This window comes from Sus scrofa, chromosome 9 (assembly GCF_000003025.6).
Source record: "Sus scrofa isolate TJ Tabasco breed Duroc chromosome 9, Sscrofa11.1, whole genome shotgun sequence".
Classification (NCBI taxonomy): domain Eukaryota; kingdom Metazoa; phylum Chordata; class Mammalia; order Artiodactyla; family Suidae; genus Sus; species Sus scrofa.
Window position 1 is genome coordinate 74,275,902 of NC_010451.4, and position 26,005 is coordinate 74,301,906.

At 38.1% G+C, this 26,005-nt stretch overlaps 1 protein-coding gene across 2 annotated transcripts in view; it reads left to right on the forward strand.

Moving 5' to 3' along the window:
* The window catches only part of CASD1 (CAS1 domain containing 1), a 71,076-nt gene continuing 45,702 nt past the window's right edge, over nucleotides 632-26,005 (forward strand). Inside the window, exons 1-5 of one of the 2 annotated variants that reach the window (XM_021063369.1) lie at nucleotides 632-1,363; nucleotides 9,807-9,903; nucleotides 10,443-10,563; nucleotides 22,802-22,846; nucleotides 24,123-24,185. In XM_021063369.1, the coding sequence (XP_020919028.1) occupies nucleotides 772-1,363; nucleotides 9,807-9,903; nucleotides 10,443-10,563; nucleotides 22,802-22,846; nucleotides 24,123-24,185 (918 nt within the window). In that variant the 5' untranslated portion in view covers nucleotides 632-771. The remainder of the gene's footprint in view (nucleotides 1,364-9,806; nucleotides 9,904-10,442; nucleotides 10,564-22,801; nucleotides 22,847-24,122; nucleotides 24,186-26,005) is intronic. The other variant, XM_021063368.1, reaches the window with a different exon arrangement.

Sequence of the window (26,005 nt, forward strand, 5' to 3'; positions counted from 1 at the left end):
GGCTAAATGGGAAAGTTGTAGAAAACACCTGAAACCATCCTAACAAGGCAAATAGAATGGGAAGCAATACAAATAACCAATTCCACCGGGAAGGCAGTACAGGTGAAAAAAAGAGACAGGGGCTAACAAGCACTTAACAAAGGCAAAGAAATGCAGTGCTTTTTTTTTTTTTTTTTTGGCTAACCGCAGAACATTAACCAACTTCAGGCGCAGGAATGACAACACTTCATGTTTGGCCCATCCCCCTAGGGAACCCTGTGTCAATGCAAATGAAGAGCGGGGTTCTTTTCTTTCTAACACCTACAGTAAGCTACGTTCATTTTGTACCTTCTACTCTGTACTCTGGTGTACTTTCACCCACTGGAATTGGGCAAACCAAGGATTTTTTTTTTTCCAATTTTCAAGAGAAATGGGTCAAAGCAGTGATTTAAAGTTAAAACTAGTCTCACCCGTGGTTTGGGTGCTAAGGCTGCCAGCAGTCTCAAAACCCGACAAGCATCTGAGAGGCAGCCAGGCTGACCAGACACAGCCTGCCTAAAAGCCCCAGTGACATTTAGGTGGCCTTAGCACCCTGCTTGGCAGGTTCAGGAAGCGGAAACTCAGGAAAAGGTGTGTTGGGGAAAGAGGGAGTGGAACGATGTGTACTTTTCTTCTGTAACAGTAGTTTTATTGCCCCAACCTGGGCTCAGGTAGCGTTCAGTGAGTCAATTGAAAGCCCGAGGCTCGCGTTCACGTCGGGCTGGACCCGTGGTCCGCTCTCCTCACATCCCCATGTCTCTGCCACCGCCGCTGCCGCCGCCCGCCGCCGCCCGTGACCCCGTGACCCCAGAGGGCCGTCTGGGGCTCGTGACCCCGGAGCTCTGGGCGTCCGGAGCCCCCTTGCAGGCGCAGCCGCCATTAAGACGAGAGGCTCAAGAGGAGGAGGAAGAGGAGGAAGGGGAGGAGACAGGCGTCCAGGGCGCCTGGGGAACGGGCACGGCGGAGCAGCGGCGGCGGGGCTGGGGGGAGACCGCCGAGGCTGCCGCGGCCGAGAAGGGGCAGGTGGAGGCCGTGGGTACCGCAGCGGCGGCGGCGGCAGCGGGGTCAGTCTCCCCAGCGAGAGGCGCGGGTGACGGCCGCGGGGGCTGGTGGTGGCTCCTCGCCTGGCTGCGGCGGCGGCAGCCCCAGTGCTGCCCCTGTGTGGCGCCCCTTCCCCGCTCCGCCGCGCACTGTTGTCATGGAGGAACCAAGATGGCGGCTCTGGCCTACAACCTGGGCAAGCGGGAGATCAACCACTACTTCAGCGTGAGAAGCGCCAAGGTGCTGGCGCTGGTGGCCGTGCTGCTGCTCGCAGTGTGCCACCTCGCCTCCCGCCGCTACCGAGGTGAGCGGGCCCTCCCCCTGCCCCGCCGGGGGAGGAGGCGACGCGGCTGCTGCAGGCGGCCCCACTCGCCCGACACACGCCCACGCTCACGCGGCTGCCCGCCGGCGTGCTCGGCCAGCTGGGAAGGCGTTGCCCCCACGTGCCCCCCGCGGCGGGCCTGGTACTCCAGGCCGACCAAGTGGACCCCAGCGCAGGCGGCCATGGGGTCGGCGACCGTCGTCCTGGGCCCCCGCCAGCCGCCTACGCTGGGGCCGGGGGGCGCGCACCCGGGCCTGGCCGGAGGAGCTGCTGGGGTCCGGGCTCTGGCGCGGGCTGGGCCGGGGGAGGCGGTTCTGGCCCGGGGTTTGTGTGCAGGAGGTGAACAGGCGGCCCTCGAGAGCCAGCCCAGGGCGCATCAGGCCAAGGTTGCCCTGCAAGGGGTCACCTGCGCCCCAGGGGTTGGGTTCTTCAGCCTCTGTTGTACCCGGCCTCTGCCCTGGAACAGCCGGGCCAAGCTGTTGGACAGCGGCAGGGGCCGCCCGATTTTCCCTTGCCGCTGAGGTAACAGCTGGTAAAAGATGCTCTTGGCCAAATGGAGGAAGTCTCACCCTGCCTTTGTGATTCAGAAACGTTTAAAGGGTTCTGCACACTTTTGCAAAGTAAAGGCACTGGGGCAGGTATTTGGAAAGAAATTACGGGTTGACAGGAGTTGAGATGGGCAATGGAAACGAGTTGGAAGCTGTTTGAAAGGAGGCCTTCGCTGTGGTTTTTCAAATTGGTGTGGTGGAGAAATGGAAATATGACCTCCTTATTTCAGAATGAATTATCCTTCAGTAATCAAGGATAAGTCCTTGATGACTGTCTTTTTTCTTAATTTTCTGTGTAAAAATGCCATGAGGATAGAGTTTGACAGGCTGAGGGAAATAATGATACGATCTTTTATTTGTGGCTCTTAGTATTATCGAAGCCATTATCTGGACAGTTCTTGGTGATCGTGAGATTAATTGGTCAAGATGTAATGTGTAATAGACAGGTGTGCATTTTAGACTTTCTCCGTTTAATTAAACGCCTACTTTGGCAAAACATCCAGTAAATGGGGGCTGAACTCGCTCCTCATCCTAGGAAATCTTTCAAAGTGAATGACGTTTTGATCAAGTCTACTGCTTTGTTTTCTAAAATGCTTGAGGATTAAAATCTTATACTGTAGTACCTACTGGATGAACAGCCCTTTATATAAATACACTAGATCCATTTAAAAAAAGATTGTTTTTGCCCTTTTGACCTTTCTCCTCCAGCTTCCTTTAGATCACAGCCACATGACCTGGCAAGATTTGGTTTATCTGCAGTTGAGTAACAAGTCTCAACACTTTTATATACAAAATAATGCTAGAAATTTGATGCATAATTTGTGGTAATTATGAAGAAAAATTTCTAACTACTATCATTTTATACTGTTTTGGCATAAGATGACAGTGCTCTAACTCAATTTTATATTTATATATGTGACAGTGGAGATGAGTTTTATAACTGATGCTAGAGTCCTAAAGGTAAACATCTAGTGTCTCCCCATCTCCCTTTTTAAAATTGTGCTTTTTAATCTTTTGAGAAGCTTGGATCCTAATTATTATTTTTAGATTATATATTCCATCCTTTAAAGATCTGTTATCAGCAGGGAAAATAAAATGTCAGATGGAAACTTATAGGTCAGTGTAGCAATCTGGGATTATTTATAAAGCCTCCTCCAGAAGCTAGCCATCACCTTAGGTGCTTCGGTGTCTTGAGTGTGAAGCAGTACACCTGGTATGTGTACTTCCCCAGACTGAACGTCAAAAACTTGAGCCAAAGACTGGGGAAAATAATGATCTTACCAGGAACTTTTTAGCCATCTCATGCTTTGGCAGTGTGAAACTGAGTCAGATGCAGTGCCCTTCACACAAGGATAACCGTACACTTGAATCACAGGATCATAAATCTTTAGAATAAGAAAGGACCTTATATTAGATATGGAGGTTTAGATTATATGTTAAAATCCCCAGTATGTAGATACAAGTTTTCTCCAGGCAAGGTAGAGTGCATTTGGAATACACATATTCAGTATCTCTTCTTTTACAAACTACAGAAAGTAAAAGAATTACATCCTACAGGAAGTAAAACCTTCTGCTTCATGCTGACATTGAGCACTTATTATATGCCAAGTGCTGTTCAACTAAGGGTTTTACATTTTTAATTCATTTTTTTCTTTACAACCAGTCTATGAGGTAGATACAATTACCATACTTCAACCTTCTTCCTTCCCACCCCTGTCATTTTTAACATCTCTGTAATCAAGATGAGTTTTTAAAACTTTGATTGCATGTCAAAGTTTAGTTGATAACATTTTACATAAAATAATGATATATTTTATAATCAGTGGTCTTAGATTTAGTGAATTACAGTATTATTTACATTTTAAAGATGAAGCATGAGAGATTAAGTTGCCTGAGGATACACAATTTGTCTGACAGAGCTAGGATATAAAACCCAGTTAGTCACTTCATGCCATTATGTTACAGTCTGCCTTTCTCAGAACTTCTTAGACAGTGGTGATGTATAAAAGGTGGAGTGTGAAAGCATTTTCCAGTGGAACATGGGTTAAACCATTCAGAAACACTAATTCAACCTCACAGTGCTAGCCAAGACTTTCCCTGTTCTTTTCCAATAGTGATTTTCTAAAAGTTGCCTGTGTAAAACTTTATAACGTGACCAACTTGATTTTCATTACCTATGTTTACTTTTTTCCTCCTTCCTAACCTCCACAGTCACAATGTAAATATGCTTTGCCCTTTTACATATTTCACACATAGCTCATTTTCTCTGAGTGCAAAGATCTCTCTCTCTCTCCTTGGAAGAAAGTACAGATTTTTCCGTAAAGTCCTGGTTCAGATGACACCAGCACAGAAGTAGGAATTAGGAATTCAGTGTTTCAACTGTAACTAGTCCATGCTTATCATTTTGTGTTATGGTAATGTGTCCCAGTCCCCTACACAAACTATAGCTTCCAAGGGTATTTTACTCATCTTTAAATGCACCAGTAGGAAATACGAAAACAATTATCAGGAAAATAGATTTTCAAAGTCCTTATGTCCTCGTTTCCTCCTTCCGTTTGTTTCTTTTGGTTTTAATTGAATTTCATGTTGTGATCTCAACTTTAGAAAGTAGTGTTTTGGGGTGGTTTTTTTTGCATTATTAATATTATTTTCACATAATAGAATGACTTTTTAAATATTCCTTTAATTATAGCTTTTCTAAATTTTAACATTACTGAATCACAGAATGTCCATTAATACTGTAATTACGGCCTAAAACTATCACTTCTGTGACAAGAAGCCAGTATCTATAACTTTAAGGGTAATTCCAGTCTGGATAAATTTAAACTTATTAATTGGTAAAGTTAACTCGTTTAAAATGGCTTAATTTTGTTGAAATCTAATTCCTTCTTATCACTGGGTATATTAAATGCAAGCACTAAATATTATTGTCCATTTTGGAGAAAAATTAGTTCAAAGCTTCAGAAATTAAAGCAAGAAAGAGCAGCTCTAGGTCTCTCAGCCTTTTCTTTCTTTGACTGCTAGAAAGATCCTGATCTACATGACACCACTCCTGGCTTATCCAAAGAAAAATGTAAATGGTGATTTTTTTTCAGCTGAGACCAAAGTATAACTTGCTCTATTTTAGGCAAAAAAAAATTCTGCAGATCATATTGTAAACTTTTTGGTTGGTTGATAGTAAGAAACAGCTTTGGCAGGATAATTCATTCTAAAGGTGCAGTGTGCCAGAGGTAGTCTATTCCAAGGAAAATATAAGCTACAGTTAATTTGGTACATCAGATGTTTTCTTTAGGTGTTTGGTTTTTTTTTGTTTTTTTTATTTTTTTCACTTGTTTGTCTTTTCCCTGGTTTTGTTTGCTTGTAGTATCTTTCTGTTATAGAAAAATCATGCATAAAAACCCTGAGACTTTAGATTGACAAACCAGAATGTTCATGCTTAAGATAACGGAATGAAGGGGAAGACAGGCATTCATCTAGATAATCTTTGTATTGGAGGTAGCAAAAGTAGATAATTCTATCCCTTTAGTTGCTTGCTTTTTTTCTTTTTTAAATTGTGTTCCTAGCTTCATTTATCTCAGCACTTGGCAACTTTAATCTCATGCTGGATGTATCAAAACTATATGAAGAAATTGAAAATAATGACTGCCTTTTTTTTCTCTTTTGTTTGGGTTTTTTTTCTGTGTAAATTTTGAAAGGAAAATAAGGCACCAGCAGATGTTTATATATATTTAGTATACATAATAAAAATGTGACACATTAACTTACTTTAACATTTAGATTTACGTTTAGTAATTTGATTTTTAAAATATTTCCTTCCCAGGAAAAAAGAACTAGTTTTAGAATATGGAATTTTGTGGAGTTTTATATTTTAGATCAAGATTAATTTATTTTTAATCAGATTATATAGTATTTATTACTATTACTATTTTATTGTTTTGCTGATAAATGTGTAAAAGCCAGTTTCCTCTTGCCTTGTCAGTTATCTAATTAGTAATTCTTTTGCTTTTCTAACAGTTCTTCATATTACATTCTCTCTGTTAAATAGCTGGTATAGTTTGTCTTCTGACTGGACCCTACCTGGTATGATACAAAGACTAGTCATTTCAGATAAAAGGATTATTTTTTTTTAATTTGCATCATAAAATGTATGTTATCATTAACTAGCATTTATTAGCAAATTAAGAATTTCTTCCCTGGAAAGACCAGTAGTCTCCAAAATACTGTGTTTATAGTGTCTTGGTTAGTGGCAATTTCAAATCTTTTTTTTTTTTTTTTTTTTTTGGTCTTTTTGTCTCTTCTAGGGCCACACCTGTGGCATATGGAGGTTCCCAGGCTAGGGGTCTAATCAGAGCTACAGCCACCGGCCTATGCCAGAGGCACAACAACACGGGATCCAACTGCAACCTACACCACAGCTCACGGCAACGCTGGACCCTTAACCCACTGAGCTAGGCCAGGGATCGAACCCTCAACATCATGGTTCCTAGTCGGATTCGTTAACCACTGAGCCACAACAGGAACTCCCATATCTGTTTTCTATGAGATTTTTCTGATGTTTTATCATTATTAGAGCTGTTGTTTCTACTAGCTAAACTACTGAAATATAATGTCTGAATAGTATTACTGAAGAAGGAAAAAAGAATTTTGGTTTTTTTTTTTTTTTTTTAATTTTAGCCACCTGGGTTTTATTTTATTTTTTATTTTTTTGTCTTGTCCTTTTTCAGGGCCTCACCCATGGCATATGGAGGTTCCCAGGCTAGGGGTCAATTGAAGCTGTTGCTGCTGGCCTACACCAGAGCCACAGCAATGCCAGATCCAAGCCACAGTTGCGACCTACACCACAGCTTACGCAACGTCAGATCCTTAACCCACTGAGCGAGGCCAGGGATCGAACCCGAAACCTCATGGTTCCTAGTCGGATTTGTTTCCACCAGGTCACGACGGGAACTCCCGAACTTTGCTTTTTTAAACACACTTTCTGCTGGAGAAAGATTGGTTATTTTAAGACATTAGTATGATACTTTCATCTTTTCAAAATCATACTGATCACCCATATAGATGGTTAACAAATAGCATAATTCCACAAACTGAAGATTGATCGAGGTGTGTTCCTGTTTAGGCTCCAATTAAAAAACAAAAATCAAATAATAACAGCAAAAGAGGAAGAGTTAGGTCCTGTTGTGGCTCAGCAGTAACAAACCCAATTAGCATCAATGAGGATGTGGGTTTGATCCCTGGCCCTGCTCAGTGGGTTAAGGATCCATCGTTGCCATGAGGTGTGGTGTAGGTCCCCATTATGGGTCAGATCTTGCATTGCTGTGGCTGTGGCATAGGCCAGCCTCTGATGCTCCAATTTGATCCCTAGGCCGGAAACTTCATATGCTGCAGGTGCTGCTCTCAAAAGAAAAAAAATGAGGTTGGTGGGGTGATGGTAAAGAAGAAAGACAAGGGAGAAAACTCCACAGAATTAATACCAGATATTACAATTTCTTATAACTTTTTTTAGAGAATAGTTGCTACTAACTTTTCACGTGGGTTAAAAGATGTATTTAAAGAGGTAGAAATACTGTAACTATGGATTTTTTTTCTTTTTCTTTCTTTCTTTTTTTTTTTTTTTGTTGTTGCTTTTTAGGGCTGGCGGCATATGGAAGTTCCCAGGCTAGGGGTGGAATCGGAACTGCAGCTGCCAGCCTATACCACACCACAGCAACGTTGGTTCCTTAACCCACTGAGCAAGGCCAGTGATCAAACCTGCAGCTTCATGGGTACTAGTCAGGTTTGTTACCACTGAGCTGTGATGGAAACTCTTAAAAATATGGAATTTTCCTACTAATGTTAAATATTGACCAAATTTTAAGTGGAATTTTACTATGTGGCTATTTTTAAACTTTTATTAAAGTATAATTGATTTGCAATGTTGTGCCAATTTCTGCTTATGTGGCTATTTTAAAAGAATGCAGCAGGAATGCTGTCTTTAGGAAGTAACTTAATTGTGTGTTCCTATAGTCCTTTATTTTTCCTTGATTGTTTATGTAACTTAATTTTGTTTTTTAGAACTAGAGTTAGTTTTTAATAATTGGAAAGAATTAAAAACTGTTTATAGTTTCCTTAGAAGTTATTAAAAAATCTTTGAAATACAGAAAAACCTGCTCAGGCTACATATGTAATTGCAAAAATGTAATAACGGATACTCCACTTTCCTTATCCAGTTTTTTACCGACAAAATAATACAGTATTTTTACTTCTTGTTCTATTTTAGAATTAATTTCAACACTTTTGTTATTTATGCATACCTTTCTTATATTTGTATCACCTTTTATCTGTATGTTGACCAAATAATTGGATAACTGGATTGAGAAAAGAGATGTGTTCTTCCACTCTAAATATCTCTAGGCCTTCGCTATCCTTACTATTTTGTTCTGTAGTATTCCTTATCTGACTCCCTATTCTGACCTTAACTATTTGTAAAACAAAGATTTCTGTTGACTGTTAATAAAGAACTAGAGATCAAATTTAAAAATACATGTATTTTATTATAACCCCACAGTCAGTGTACACATGTCATTTTCTCTGGTCCATTTGACATATTTGAACTTTTTTAATGCTGCCAGTCCCTTTTTTAACCATGGACACTTATCATGTACATTAAGCTAATGTATGGTAAAATGGCCAAAGGAAGTAGGGTGAATATCTGTCCTAGTTTACGTAATACTGGGGGATTTTCCAGGTGTGAAATTTTCTGTTTAAAACTGTGAAAGGGAGTTCCCGTCGTGGCGCAGTGGTTAACGAATCCGACTAGGAACCATGAGGTTGCGGGTTCGGTCCCTGCCCTTGCTCAGTGGGTTAACGATCCGGCGTTGCCGTGAGCTGTGGTGTAGGTTGCAGATGCGGCTCGGATCCCGCGTTGCTGTGGCTCTGGCGTAGGCCAGTGGCTACAGCTCCGATTCGACCCCTAGCCTGGGAATCTCCATATGCCGCGGGAGCGGCCCAAGAAATAGCAACAACAACAACAAAAGACAAAAGACAAAAATAAAATAAAATAAAACTGTGAAAGTCCCTACCACACTGGGAGGTGTTGGTCGGTCATCCTAATGGGAGGCACAAGACAATCAAGAGAAGTAAAATGGTGAATATTAATTATGGCATTGATTACTGATTTTGATCATGTTTGTTTTCAGCCACCTTTTGACTAACATAGTTTTAAGCCTTAAAGTTGTGAGATTATAAAGGGATGATGTCTTATTATGCTTTTTAAGATGTTCTTGACTAAGTCTTTCTCTGTTTACACATTTATAGAATAGGGATAGAACCCAGGGAGGTTCTGAAAATTAGGGAGTAGGTTATAAAATACTTCAGTATTTAATAGGTTTCCAGATACACTAATGCAGTGAGTTTTATCTTTTAAACTTTTCTTTCCTGTCTAGAAGTAGGAGTGATAAAACAGCTATAAAGGCTAGTTTGAAATATCCTTAGAAAGAAAACCTGAAGCAGAAGGACCTGTCAGAGCAGTGAATGTAGGGAGTTCCCTTGTGGCACAGTGAGTTAAGGATCCACCGTTATCACTGCAGCTCCTTGGGTTGCTCCTGTGGTATGGGTTTAATCCCTGGCCTGGGAACTTCCATATGCCACAGGTGTGGGCAAAAAAAAAAATGCATGGAATGTAGCATTTAAGATGAAGTGTCATTAATGGCTCTTATCCTTTTGACTCTTAATGTATTGGTATTTACTATGCTTCTCATGGATAAGTAATTGCACCTAGAAGGTATAGTGAAGTGTAGAAAAATGTAGTCTTTCATCTCAAAGGCTTAAATGAGGTCAGATAACCAACCTATAAAAATTTAGCTATTGTTTACAAAATTTTTGTTTAATCATTACAGGCAATGATTCATGTGAATACCTTCTCTCAAGTGGCAGATTTCTTGGAGAGAAAGTTTGGCAACCCCACAGTTGTATGATGCATAAGTACAAAATCAGGTAAAGTTTCTTCATTTTGTTGTTTGTTTTCTTTCCCAAGATGGCCCTTTATATCTAGTAGAGAAGTGTTAGTGAAACAAAGAAAGTAATATATGGTACTTCTCTATGTGATGGATAAAGAATTGCTGACAGGGTAGGAGTAGCAGGTGAGGCCAAAGGAATATTCTTGCTCTAAAGCGTTAGGGAAAGCTTTGGACCAAGCTGCTCCATCTCAGGTGCCCTATCTCAGACAATAGCCCTTGAATAAAGGACTCTTGCTTTGGAACTTAGATAGCTATCTCAGGGAATTATTCTGAGAATGGATATAAAGCACTTATTATGGTTAGAGTATATCTGAAACACTTAATAAATGAGAGCTGTTACTACTGAGAGTTAGGTGATCATACATGGACTAGTAGGTTAAACAAACCTGGCTACCTATTTCTAAAGCCACATAACTATGTGTCTAACAGTCCTGTACTCTTTCTTCACAAATTATGTGTTTTGAAAATGCCAATATGCTGATTTTACTTACTTTAATGTTTCTTTTTTGATTTCAGTGAAGCAAAGAACTGCCTTGTAGATAAACATATTGCATTTATTGGAGATTCCAGAATTCGTCAATTGTTTTATTCTTTTGTAAAAATAATTAATCCCCAATTCAAAGAGGAAGGAAATAAGGTAAAATTTGTCTATTCCTTTCATTAGGATATTGCTTTTGAAGTTAGCTGACTGAATAGTTATTAAAAGAATGTGCCCTGTCACATTAACAAAGGGAACTATGAAAATTTTACTTTGGTTTTGGAAAGACGGAGGGGGAAAGAGGGTCGATTTACCATAATGAGGAGCATAAGAAAAAGAAATGGTAGATAAGGATATTAACAAGGCTTTTATTGACTTAACTTTTAGTTTTCAGAAATATTCGAATTCTATCCATGGAAAAACTTTAAAAACATTTTTAGAAAGAAAACAAAGAAGAAATGTCTGCATCTTCCTTTTAATATTCTGCCATCTTTGTTTTCGAGAATCTCTTTTTTAAAAAGAATATTGTAATATTTTAGCTTGTACAATTTTATATCTTGCTTCTTTCCCAACCACTTATCATAATTCAGTGTGTTAGTATATAATCAATATAAGTATTTTCATAATGGCAACCTATTACGGAGTGGATGTGTGATTTTTTTGTAATTTTCCCTTTTTGTACTTTTCTGATTTTTTTAATTTTGCAGTCTTCTTTCTTTTTAATAGTTTTGTTGAAATATAGTTGATTTACAATGCTGTGGATAATTACTGCTGTACAATAGAGGACAGATTCAGTTATACATGTACACACATCCATCCTTTTACAGATTCTTTTCTCATATAGACCATCACATAATATTGGGTAGAGAGTTTCCTGTACTATTCCACAGGTCTGCACTGGCCAATCATTCCATATACCAGAGTGTGTGTATGCCATCCCAAACCCTTAGTTCATCCCTCCCCCTACCACCTGTTCCCTTTGGTAACCATAAGTTCATTTTGAAAATCCATGAGTCAGTTTCTATTCTTCAAATAAATTCATTTGTATCTTTTTTTAGAATCCACATATAAGTGATATCATATGATGTTTGTCTTTCACTATGTGACTAACACTTAGTAGGATAATCTCTAGGTCCATCTATGTTGCTGCAAATGGCATTATTTCATTCTTTTTTTTAATAGCTGAGTAATATTCCATGGTATATATGTACCACATTTTCTTTATCCAGTCCTCTGTTGATGGCCATTTAGGTTGCTTCCACATCTTGGATATTGTAAATAGTGCTGCAGTGAACATTGGGGAGTGTGAATCTTTTTGAATTATGGTTTCTCCAGATAGATGACTAGGAATGGGATTGCTGGATCATATGGCAGTTTTTTGAGGAAATGTCATACCATTTTCCATAATGGTTGTACCAGTTTATATTCTCACCAGCAGTGTAGGAGGATTCCCCTTTCTCCACACCCTCTCCTCCACCATTTATTTTTTGTAGACTTTGATGATGGCCAATCTGGCTGGCAAAAGTTGGTACCTCATTGTAGTTTTCATTTTCATTTCTCTAACAGTTAGCAATGTGGAGCATCTTTTCATTTGTTTTTTGGCCTTCTGTATATCTTCTTTGGAGAAATGTATATTTAGGTTTTCTGCCCTTTTTTTTGCTTTATAGGACCGCACTTGGGGCATATGGAGGTTCCCAGGCTAGGGTTCCAATCGGAGCTATAGCTGCTAGCCTACACCACAGCCATAGCAACACCAGATCCTTAACCCACTGAGCAGGGCCAGGGATCGAACCCACATCCTCATTGATCCTAATCGGGTTCATTAACAACTGAGCCATGAAGGGAACTCCCGCCCATTTTTTTTTTTTATTGGATTGTTTGCTTTTTGATATTAAACTACATAAGTTGTAGTTAACTTTGGAGATTAATCCCTCATCAGTTGCTTCTTTTGCAAATATTTTCTCCCCTTCTGTGGGCTTTTTGTTTTGTTTATGGTTTCCTTTGGTGTGCAAAAATTATTTTTGTTTATTTTTGTTTTTATTTACATTCTGAGAGGTGGAGCTGAGAAAATATTGCTGCAGTTTATGTCAGGATGTTTTCTTCCTATGAGTTTTATAGTATCTGGTCTTACATTTAGGTGTTTAATCCATTTTGAGTTTATTTTTGGGTATGGTGTTAGTGAATATTGTAATTTTATTTTTGACGTGTACCTCTACAGTTTTCCCAACATCACTTATTGAAGAGACTGTCGTTTCTGTATTGTATATTTTTGCTTACTTTGTCATAGATTAATTGACCATAGGTGCTTGGGTTTATTTCTGGGCTTTCTATCATGTTGCATTGATCTAGATTTCTCTTTTTGTGCCAGTACCATACTGTTTTGATGACTGTAGCTTTGTAGTATAGTCTGAACACAGGGAGCCTTGTTCCTCCAGTTCCGTTTTTCTTTTTCAACATTGCTTTGGCTATTTGGGGGCTGTTGTGTTTCCATACAAATTTTAAAATATTTTGTTCTAATTCTGTGAAGAATGTCACTGGTAATTTGGTAGGGATTGCATTGAATCTGTAGATTGCCTTGGGTAATATAGTCATTTTAATAGTATCGATTCTTCCAGTCCAAGAGCAGGGTATATTTTTCTACCTGTTTGTGTCATCTTTGATTTCTTCCATTGGTGTCTTACAGTTTTCAGAGTATAGGTCTTTTGTCTCTTTAGGTAGGTTGATTCCTAGGTATTTTGTTCTTTTTGATGTGATGATAAGTGGGGTGATTTCCCTAATTTATCTTTCTGATCTTTCATTGTTAGTATAGAAATGCAATTGATTTCTGTGTATTCATTTTGTATCCTTTAACTTTACCAAATACATTGATGAGCTCTAACAGTTTTCTGCTAGTGTCTTTAGGATTTTCTGGGTATAGTATCATGTCATCCTCAAACAGTGATGGTTTTATTCCTTCTTTTCCAATTTGGATTTCTTTTACTTGTTTTTCTTTTCTGACTGCTGTGGCCAGGACTCCCAAAACTACGTTGAAGAACAGTGGTGAGAATGGACATGCTTGTCTTGTTCCTGATATTAGCGAGAATTCTTTCAACTTTTCACCATTGAGAATGACATTAGCTGTGAAGTTGTCTTATATGAGTTATTATGTTGAGATAGGTTTCCTCTATGCCCACTTTCTGGAGAGTTCTTATCAGAAATGAGTTTTGGATTTTGTCAAAAAGCCTTTCTGGCATCCATTGAGATGATTATATGGTTTTTATTCTTCAGCTTGTTAATGTGGTGAATCACAATGATTGATTTGCAGATGTTGAAGAATCCTTGCTTCCCTGGGATAAGTCCCACTTAATCATGGTGTATGGTCCTTTTAAGGTATTGTTGGATTAAGTTTGAAAGTATTTTGTTGAGGATTTTTGCATCTATGTTCATCAGTTATAACGGCCTGTAATTTCCTTTCTTTCTTTTCTTTTTTTTTTTTTTTTTTTTTTTTTTTTGCTTTTTAGGGCCGCATCCATGGCATATGGAGGTTCCCAGGCTAGGGGTCAAATTGGAGATACGCTGTGGGCTTGCACCATAGTCACAGCAACTCAAGATCCGAGCTGAGTCTGTGACCTACACCACAGCTCACAGCAACACCGGATCCTTAACCCACTGAACAAGGACAGGGATCAAACCCGCATCCTTGTGGATCCTAGTTGGGTTTAACCACTAAGCCACAAAGGGAATTCTCCTATAATTTTCTTTTTGTACGGTATCTTTTTCTGGTTTTGGTATCAGGGTGATGGTGACCTCATTAGAATGAGCTTGGGAGTGTTCTTTCATTTGAAATTTTTTGCAGGAGTTTCAGAAGAATAGATTTGAATTCTTCTCTAAATGTTTGATAGAATTCTCCTATGAAGCCACCTGGTCCTGGACTTGTGTTTGTTGGAAGTTTTTTAAAATTCTTTAATTTTTTTTATTTTTAGGGCTGCACTCACAGCATATGAAGGTTCCCAGGAAGGGGTCAAATCAGAGCTGTAGCAGCTAGCCTATGCCACTGCCTGTTTCCTCATGGATGCTAGTCAGATTCATTTCTGCTGAGCCACATGTTAGAAGTTTTTTGTTTTTTTTTTTTTTGTTGTTGTTGTTGTCCTTTTGCCTTTTTCAGGGCTGCACCCACGGCATATGGAGGTTCCCAGTCTAGGGGTCTAATTGGAGCTGTAGCCGCCAACCTACACCACAGCCACAGCAATGTGGGATCTGAACTGTATCTGTGACCTACACCACAGCTCACGGCAATGCCGGATCGTTAACCCACTGAGCAAGGGCAGGGATCGAACCTGCAACCTCATGGTTCCTAGTCGGATTCATTAACCACTGTGCCACGACGGGAACTCCAGCCTTTTCATTTATCATTTTCTTATTTCTAGTTGTGGTCTTTTTTTTTCCTACCTAAAGAAGTTCCTTTAGTATTTGTTTTAAAGTTGTTTTGGTGGTGAGGAATTCTTTTAGTTTTTGCTTGTCTAAAGCTTTTGATTTCTCCTCCAAATTTGAATGAAAGCCTTGATGGAAAGAGTATTCTTGGTTCTAGTTTCCTCCCCTTTATCACCTTAAATATATCTTGCCACTCCCTCCTAATTTGCAGAGTTTCTGCTGAAAAATCAGCTGTTATCCTTAAGGGGATTCCCTTGTATATTATTTGTTGCTTTTCCCTAGCTGCTTTCAATATTTTCTCTTTGTCTTTAATTTTGGTCAGTTTGATTAATATGTGTCCTGGGGTGTTCCTCCCTAGGATTATTCTGTATGGTATTCATTGCGATTCCTGGATTTAAGTAAGTGATTCCTTTCCCATATTAGAGAAGTTTTTAGCTATTATCTCTTCACTATTTTCTCTGGCTCTTTCTCTCTTTTCTTTCTGGAACCTCATAGTGTGAACATTAATAAGTTTAAAGTTATTCCAGAGTTCTCATAGACTATCCTCATTTCTTTTCATTCTTTTACCTTTGTTCTGTTCCACATTAGTGATTTCCACAAGTTTGTCTTCCCCTTGCTTATTCACTCTTCTGCCTCTCATATTCTGCTATCACTTTCTTCTCATGAATTCATTTCAGTTATTGTGTTTTTCAACTCTGCTTATTTATTCTTTAAATCATCTATTTCTTTGTTAAATGTTTCTGGTAATTTGTCCATCCTTGCCTCCAATTTTTTTCTGAGATCTTGCATCATCTTTACTATCATAACTCTCAAGTCTTTTTCATGAAGATTGCTTATCTCTAGTTCACGTAGCTGTTTTTCTGGGATTTTTTTCTCGTTCCTTGATCTGGCTCTTATTTCTCTATCTTTTCATTTTGTATAGCTTTTTGTGTGGTCTCCTTTTGCAGGCTACAGGGTTGTACCCTCTCTTGCTTCTGGTGCCTCCACCCGTTTGGGTTAAGCTGATACATGGGCTTGTGGCAGGCTTCCTGAGGAGCAACTGGTGCTTACAACCTGTTAGGTGGAGCTGAGTCTTATCTCCTGGTGTGATGGAGGTGGCTGTCTGTCCGGGAGAAATTTAGGCATGCTGTTTGGTGACAGGTGGGGTTGTGTTCCCACCCTGTTTGTTGTTTGGCCTCTCAGCTCTGATGGGTAGGCCCAGGTTTTTCCAAAATGGCAGCCTCTGGGAGAGCTCACACCAGTGTTTATTCCCTGGAAACTCCACCTCCAAGGTCTGGTCCTCACATTGAGCCACAGCCTCCCAGTGCTTCCCCAGGAGACCCTCCAAGACCCACAGGTAGATTTGACCCAGATTGTTATAGAGTCTCTGCTTTCCCCTGGGTCCCAGTGCACATGAAAGCCTTTGTGTGCCCTTATAGAATGGAGTCTCTCTTTACCCCGTCCTGAGGAGCTTCTGCCCTCAAGCCCTGGTGTCCCTCAACACAAATGCTCCAAGGGATCCTTCTCCCAATGCCAAAACCCCAGGCTGGGGAAACTGACATGGGGTTCAGAAGTCTCACTCCTGTAGGAGAGCCTCTGTGATATAGTTATTTTCCAGTCTATATGTCACCCACCAGTGGTTATGAGATTGTGAAAGTGCCCCTCCTGCCATCTTTGTGTGGCTTATTCTTTGTCTTTTGGTGTAGGTTCTCTTTTTTGGTAGTTTTCAGTCTGTTTTGTTGATGGTTGTTCAGCAGTTAGTTATAATTTTGGTGTTTTTATGAGAGTAGGTAAGCTGAGTCCTTCTCTGCCATCTTGTCTCTGGTCCTATTTTGCAATTTTAAAAGGACATTTTAAAAAGTATATTTGTGCTAAAACTTTGCTTTTTAAGATGTCTCCTTCGGATAGAAACTCTACAATGCAGATACTAGGTTAAAAAATATAAATACTTTTATTATTATTGACTATATTGTTAAACTGTTTCAATCTTTGTTGTAATTAGCAATGTACACTGCAACCTTTCTGGCACTAAGCATTCATGCTATATAGTTAAAATGACAATGCAACAAATTTCTGCTGTTTTTTGTGTCTCTCATTTAAAAATATATGTCTTGTTTTGAAAACTCACAAGGATGAACATCTCTGAATGTTTGTTAATGTTTTTATGCATTATCATATCCTTCTGTTTATATTTTTGAAGTGATTCAAGGTGCTATCACTGTCTTCAACTGCATATGATTGGAAGTAGGAAGTGGCAAGAAGAGAAAATAAAGTACAAGAAAGCTCAGAATTGTAGGGGTAGTAGATCATGAATTTATGATGAAAATCTGCCTGCCTGTACACATCAACTTGCCCAGTGGTAAGAAGCTGAAAATTTAGGCACTTCATAGCTAAGTGGCTAGTCTCATAGTGATCATGGTAGTGGATATTAAGTGCTTAGGAACTATTCCTTGTGAGAGAAACCCATAGGCTATTAGAGATTTCGTCTACTAGAAAAGACTAATACAGATTTTAAAGCTGTATAATAGAGGATAAAGTCAATTTTTTTCATTTTATTTGTCATCTATAAGTGTGTTTTCCAATTTGTATTTATAAATAGGAAATTATACAGAAGAGTTGGAGCTATTTAATGACATGAGATTCTTATAGTTTAAAGTAGAAAACTCAGTAAACATTTAAAAATAGATTTCTAATTTAAAAAAATTTAATATTTCTAGGCCTAGAATATGATTTTTGAAAATTGAATAATGTATTTGGCAACAATTTTAAAAAAGCTGTAATGGTTTAGTCTGTAGCCAAAAATGGGTACAATATGGTAAATTGTTTTTGAGCCCTAGTTTTAACACCTGGGTTTCCATTTTTTATTTTCTAGAGCTGTCTGCTTATCCCACAGTTATCAAACAAGATACATTTTACTTTGTATGCATTTTTATTTTATTTTTACTTTTTTTTTTTTTTTTTTTTTTGCATCTTTTTGTGCTTTCTAGGGCCGCACCCACGGCATATGGAGGTTCCCATGCTAGGGATCTAATGGAAGCTGTAGCCACTGGCCTATGCCAGAGCCACAGCCACGCCAGATCCGAGCCGTGTCTGTGACCTACACCATAGCTCATGGTAACGCTGGATCCTTAACCCACTGAGTGAGGCCAGGGATTGAACCCGCAACCTCATGGTTCCTAGTCAGATTTGTTTCTGCTGCGCCACAACGGGAATTCCTGTATTCATTTTTAAAAAGACAGTTTGTTACAATCTTTAAGAGAGAGCTATTGTAAAACTAAGTAATTCAAACTGCTAGTGGAGCATTTGCCATATTGTGTTTTAGTTATTCTTGTCTCTGAACACCTTGAGGACAGAGACTGTGTGTTATCATTGTTTCAAAATTCATGTCTTATGCCTAGCACAGCCCAGCATGTTGTGTAACTCCATTAAAGTTTTTGTTTGTTTTATTTTGTTGTGTTTTTTTAGCCTTGGTAATAGGATTCATTTTAGTAGAATAGGAACATTGAAGATAATTGTTTGTTCAAACTTGTCTCTTTTCTCTATTGAGGAAAAATTTTTTAAAGGAAATTTTAGAGCAGGATTTTTTTCAGATTATATTTTGTGGAAAACTTGTTCTGTAAGAAGCTCTGGTCAAGTAAGTTTGGGCAGAGCTAAATATCATATCCTGCTCTTAGATGGTTTTAATTTAGGCTAGGATATTAAAAACCTGAGAAGTCTTACAGTAAAGAAACATTTTTCTGTTGCTTCCAGCCAAAGGGCAAGCTAGATACTCTGGGGGCCCCTTCCACCTCAAACCAACTAGATCCTAGATTAAAAAAAACCGCACTTGTTGATGTATTTCTAGACTTTGAGATACACCCCTGAAAAGGAACAAACTAAGGGGCAAAACCAGAGGTGGGAACAATAACAGTAGGCATGCAATAGAGATTCAGGTTACCCTGGAGACAGATGCTTGTAGCTGCAGTGACTATAAGTAGAAGGCTAAGCTTTGAGCCAACATGTTTCTCAGTAGTAATAATGGGAACCAGAGGACAGTAGACTAATAGCTTTAAAGTTCTGATAGAAAGTAAGTTTCAAGCTGGAACCGTATCCCTGGCATACAGATTCCTCTATTCTTGAAATATAAGACATTTTCAGATAAGCAATAGCTATAAGGGTTTATTGGCACATTTGCTTGTACTAAAGTTTTTTCTTAAATTCATTCCAAATTTTATATGGAGAGCATGGACTCATTCCAAATTTTATATGGAGAGCATGGACAAGAGATATTGATCTCCAATATCAAGACCTGTTTTAACTATGTAGTAATTATGGCAATGTATTATTGGTAGAGCTAAACAACAAAACCAGTGGAAGAGAATATAGACCTCTGAAATAGACGCATGCATATGCAAAGATTTAATAAGTAACGGATATGTCATTAAAGATCCCTGGGGATAGAAAGTGCTAGTCAATTAATGATGCTGAGGCAATTGGAGATATATATATATATATATATATATATACATATTATATATTCCATATATATATATATATATGGAAAAAAGTGAAATCGGACTCCTACCTCACACCATCAAGTATAATCAAGTATAATCATTTCTAGATGGATTTAGACTTAAATGTGAGAGTCCAAACTTTGAAATCTTTAGGAAAAAATGTAGAATATCTTTAATACCTCAAGGGACAGCACTCAACCTCAAGTAGGAATAAGTTTCTTATGTGAGAAACAAGAAGTGCTAACCATAAAATAAAAGATGAATAAATTAACATACTTTAAGATTATCATCAAAAGATACCTTAAAGAGGAGTTCCTGTCGTGGCGCAGTGGTTAACGAATCCGACTAGGAACCATGAGGTTGTGAGTTCAGTCACTGCCCTTGCTCAGTGGGTTAACGATCCGGCGTTGCTGTGAGCTGTGGTGTAGGCTACAGATGCATCTCGGATCCCGTGTTGCCGTGGCTCTGGCGTAGGACGGTGGCTACAGCTCCGATTCGACCCCTAGCCTGGGAACCTCCATATGCCGCGGGAGCGGCCCTAGAAAAGGCAAAAAAAGACAAAAAAAAAAAAAAAAAAAGATACCTTAAAGAAAAAAGACAAGCTATAAAGTGGATATATTTGTTGCATGTATCCAAGAAATAAAAGGAACCAGTTAATAAAAAGATAACCCAGGAGAATAAAAAGGGGATAGGCATACTTTCATAAATCCCAGTGTAAATCTGAAGATGTTTAACCTTATTATGTAATCAGAGAAATGCAAATTAAGGCCATAGTGAGATACTGCTTTGTACCTACTTTAGTGGCAGAAATTAAATTTGACAAGGCAGAAAGATATGAAGTCTGACAAGTTATGTTGGAGAGGCTGTGTCTCATAAACTACTGGTGAGAGTACATTGTTACAAACACTTCAAAAAATAATTTGCATTATCATGTGAGGGTGAACATTTGTATAGTCTGTGAACCTTTAGAACTATTATTAGGGAAACATAAAAAGACACGTGCAAGGAGGTAACTATCAGTGATGTTTGTAATCTAGGTTTGGTGCATTATATCAACTGACCTAGATTTTATAAAAATAATAAATATAATATTTGAAATATATTGATAAAATAAATTGATATGTAAAAGTTTTAAAAGCCCAGAGAATGTTCTAGATTAAATGAAACTAAAAAAGGATGAAAACTAAATGCAATACATAGTTTTAATTGAATTCTAGATTAATATATAAAAACTGTGGAGAAGACATTATTGGGAAAATTAGGAAAATTTGATTGTGGACTGTATATCAGATAATTTTTTTTTTTCTTTTTTGGCCAGCCCAAGGAATATAGAGTTCCTTGGCAAGGAACCAGATCTGAGCTGGCAATTCCAGATCCTAAAATGGGCTGGGAATTGAACCTGTGATCATAGCTCCAGAGATGCCGATTCCATGGAGCCAAAGCAGGGACTCCTAGATTATAGTTTATCAATGTCATATTCTTAGGTAGGACTATAGTATTGAAGTTAAGTAAAAGAATGTTCATATTCTTAGGAGATGTGTCTTTAGGTATTTAAGGATAAATTACTGTCTGCAGTTTGCTTTCATATGGTTCAGCAAAAGAGAAAAACTATGTATATGTGGTGCAGAGAGACACATAACCTAGTGTAGAAGATGTTAAGAATTGGTAAATGGTATCATCTTTGTGGTAAGTCTGAAATTTTTCAAAATTAAAAGTTGGAAAGAAAGCCAACACTGAATAGTATATAATCTAAGGATACATATAGTTGACAAAACTGTATCATTAAAAAGAAGGCAAGATATAAGCAAAATTTAAGATGGTTGTTTCCTTTGGGTGAAGTAAGATATTTAGAGAGGAAGAGGGCCACACAGGTCATTCAGTGTGTTAGTAATTCTCTAATTTGTGCCATGGATTCATGAGTGCTTGTTTTTTTACTGTGCCTTGTAATTTACATATATGTGCTATATTCTTTTATATATATTGAATGTTATATTAAAATAATGAAGTGAAGAGATTTAATTAATTGAATTAATTGTGCTATGCAAAAAGAGGAATACTATTTCTCCAAGGAAATTTTTTTAAAGGTTAAGATGGGGTAGGGGGAGGAGAACACCTGTGTGATTTCCCTGACCCAGTATTTCCTACACTTATTGGACCAAGGAAACTTTATGTAACATAGCTTAAAGTTCCATTGAATTAATGGCCTCAAGAGCCATTTTAGCAAAAGATGCTTAAGCAGGACTAACAAGGGCTTAAAAAGTTATCCTGTTGATAAAAGCAAACCTTATTTCATAGAGATAATAAAAGCAAATACTTTTTGGTTAAATTAATGAAAACATTTCAACTTTGGTTTCAAAGAAGAGAAGTAGTTTCTTATTAACCACCTCTATTCCACCCTGAATATTTACCTATAAAAAGATTTTTTTTCTTTATAATGAACACTTAGTTATAAGAAGTTGTAGTTTCTGGATTTTAGTTTTCTCTACAAGTGAGCTACTTATCTACCATCTTAAATTGAAATCTACAATAATCTAGAGTTATATATGTCTTCCTGTTTAGACAGGGCCTATACTAGTATATTGGTAAAAATGGACTACATCTTGCGATAGCAGCAAACCACTCTAAAATCTTAATACTTAGTACTACATGTCCTAGGTGGATTGACAAGGGACTTCGCTCCATTCAGTCATTCAGGGATTTTTGCTATTGGAATTTTTATCATTTTCCAGTTGTACCATTTGGAACATTTCAACCTCCTCAGTCTCTGTAGTCAGGATAAGTCAGAGGGAACTGTCCTGGGAACTTTAGGCAAGAAGTGACCCATATTACAGCTAGCCATATTACATTGGACAGAACTAGTCATGTGGTCCTGTCTGACTAGAAGGGACTCAGGGTAGCAGTCAGTCTCTGCCACAGATAATAATGCTAGGACTAAATTAGAATCATGAGAAGTTTGACAAAAAGATAATTTATGTAGGCATGTTCACATAGCTGCTTGTTCTTGTAGTTCTGGCTTTATCTTTAAACTTCATTGAAAATGTTGAAGATCACGTATAAACAAATTAACTAATGTCACTTATTTTTTGGTACTTTATGCAGGTCTTTTCCCCTTCAAATTGTATGTAAAGAATTTGGAGTGCCAGTCATGGCTTGGAGGTTAACAAACCCGACTAGCATCCATGAGGACATGGGTTCAATCCCTGGTGTTGCTCAGTGGGTTAAGGATCTGGCATTGCCGTGAGCTGTGGTGTAGGTTGCAGACGCGGCTCAGATCCAGCGTTGCTGTGGCTCTGGTGTAGGCCAGCAGCTACAGCTCCAATTTGACCCCTAGCTTGGGAACCTCCATTTGCCACCAGTGCGGCCTTAAAAGACAAAAAAAAAAAAAAAAAAAAAAAAAAAGGATAAAGTGTATAAATAAATTAACAAAAGCAGCTAAAGGAGGAATTATTTACATAAAATTAATCTATATATTAACATTTCTCTGTTGTCTTTGCTCTTTTTTTTAATGGTAGCATGAAAACATTCCTTTTGAAGACAAGATTGCATCAGTTAAAGTGGTAAGTTCTTATAGTGTTAGAATGTTGAATCTGTTTGTTGGTAAATTTATTTGCAGATAACCTAATGCTTTGTACATACTAAATGTATTTCATTGTATTTAGAATAGATAAGTAGAGTAAGATAATTTAATAGTGTACACTGTTTTGTGTAATAAAATAGAAAATCTGGTCTCTCAACTTTTTATCCAGAAAAAAATAATCTTACATTAATTTGAAACCAGTATGTATTCAGGATTAATGTTTATAAAAGAAATACATGTGAATTTTCTGAGTTCTCAGTCACAGTGGCTTCTAGACACTGAGAATACAGATGAGGATCAAGACAATTCCTAGATCTAATGGAACTTGCCAGTCATTATAGTTCTCTACATGGAATTGAACATGGTATAGGGATGGCAAAAAGGAAAAAGTGAGGCATTAGAAATGTATAGAATAAGGAATTAAAAGTAGTTTTTCTTCTTAGGGAAATGATGTTTTAATGGAGGCCCCAAGGATAAGTAGTTGCTGATTAGGCTCAGTGGAAGAATTTATGAGTATTATAGGCAGAAGGAACAATATGTACAAAGCCCTGGAGAAAAAGGAGCTCGTAGAAAATTCTAGAAGCTGAACAAGAACCAAAAGGGTACTTAGAGTAAGAGGGAAAGTGGCAGGAGAAGAAACAGAATGTCTAGGCAGAGGCCATATCCTGCACTTTCTTAGGAATTTTAAGGACTTTGGAATTTATTCTGATGGCAGTTGAAAGTCTTTGAAATTTAAGCAGGAACGTGGCAAGCTCAGATTTAATTTAATTTTTTTTTTTCCTTTGTAAGGTCACACCTGAGGCATATAGAAATTCCTGGGCTAGGGGTTGACTCAAAGCTATAGTTGGGACCTATACCACAGCCACAGCAATGCCAGATCCTAACTGCATCTGCAACCTATATCACAGTTTGTAGCAGCGCTGGATCCTTAACCCACTGAACAAGACCAGAGATCAAACCCGTATCTTCACATACACTATGTCAGGTTCTTATCCTGCTAAGCCACAACAAAAACTCCTGGATTTAAATTTTTAAAACATTACTCTGGCTAAAATGTGGAGAATATTTTAGAAAAAAGCAAAAGTGAACACAAGGAGAACTATTGTGAGACTCTTAACAAGTTGAGGTGAGAAATGAAGATATTATAGACAAGGTGGTGTTTTACTTTTAAATACTCTGTAAGAGATATGCTAATATTTATTTTGAATGGTGGATATAACATATTAGTTTTTTCCTTTCTTACATTTCTTTTTCAGGATTTTCTGTGGCATCCAGAGGTTAATGGTTCTATGAAACAGTGTATCAAAGTATGGACTGAGGTCGGTATTTGAAAATATAGGCCTTGCTGGTTTTGAGCAATGAAATTTTGAAGGTTCACTCTCCCATACTCTCCCCTCCCACTGTCCTGGACTTCGTACCAGCCTTCTTGATAGCAGCTAGGCTGGATTATCATTTTACTGAGAGGACAAGGTTTTGATCCAGTATCTCTGCCTTCACCATTCTAACCTTACGGTGATTATGTTTATAACACACTTTATGGATTTAAAATGTTTTGTTACTGTTGTAGCTGTACTGTTGAGCTACTGTTGTAGCTCAGTTAATTTAGAGCCAGATAATCTTTCTATCACAGTGCACATTCATTTGTGCATTTTTCTCTTTGTTCTTCAAATTCATGTCCCAATACTTCAGGAAACTTTTTTTTTGAAATGTAATAGTTTGCATCTACCAACCCCTAACTCCCTGTGCATCCCACATCCTCCCCCTTCCCCTTGGTAAGCACAACTCTGTTCTCTATGTCCATGAGTCTTTTTCTGTTCTATAGGTAGTTTCCTTTGTGCCATATTTTAGATTCCACATATAAGTGATATCATATGATATTTGTCTTCTCTTTGTGACTTTCTTCACTTAGTATTATTAATCTCTACTTGCATCCAAGTTGCTGCAAATGGCATTATTACATTCTTTTATATGGCTGAGTAGTATTCCATTGTATATATGCACTACATCTTCTTAATCCATTCATTTGTTGATGGACATTTAGGTTGTTTCCATGTCTTGGCTATTGTGATTAGTGCTGCAATGAACATAAGGGTACACCTGTATTTTTGAATTATGGTTTTGTCTGATATATACCCAGGAGTGGGATTAATGGATCATATAGTAGTTCTATATTTAGTTTTCTGAGTAACATCCATACTGTCTGCCACAGTGGTTGTACCAGTTTACATTCCCACCAACAATGAAGGAAGGTTCCCTTTTCTCTGCACCCTCTCTAGCATTTATTGTTTGTAGACTTATTAATGATGGCTATTATGACTGGTGTGAGGTGGTATCTCGTTGTTTTGATTTGCATTTATCTATTAATTAGTGACATGTAGCATCTTTTCATGTGCCTGTTGGCCATATCCCTGTCTTTTTTGGAGAAATGTCTATTTAGGTCTTCTGCCTATTTTTTGATTGGGTTGTTTGTTTTGTTGTTGTTGTTGTTGAGTTGTAGGAATCGCTTGTACATTTGGGAGATTAGACCCAGATCAGTTACAGCCTTTACAAAGATTTTCTCCCATTCTGTGAGTTTTCTTTTTCTTTTCTTTCTTTTTGTTTGTTCGCTTATGTTTTCCTTTGCTGTGCAAAACCTTTTGAGTTTAATTAGGTCCCATTGTCTTATTTTTCTTTTTATTGCATTCTTTTAGGAGATGGAACAAACAAGATGTTGTGATTTATGTCAAAGAGCATTCTGTCTCTTTTCCTCTAGGAATTTTATAATTTCTGGCCTTACATTTAGGTCTTTAATCCGTTTAGTTAGTTTTTGTGAGTGGTATTAGAGAGTGTTCTAATTTCATTGTTTTACATGTAGCTGTCCAGTTTTCCCAGCACCATTTTTGAAGAAACTGTCTTCTTCCACTGTGTGTTGTTGCCTCCTTTGACATAGATTAGTTGACCATAGGGGCTTGGGTTTATTTCTGGGCATTCTGTCCTGTTCCACTGAACCATAGTTCTGTTTTTGTGCATCATATGTTTTGATAACTGTAGCTTTGTGTATTTGGAAGGCAGGGCACCTGAGTCCTCCAGTTTCGTTTTTCTTTTTCAATGTTGCTTTGGCTATTGAGGGTCTGCTGTGTTCCCATAAAAATTTTAAAGT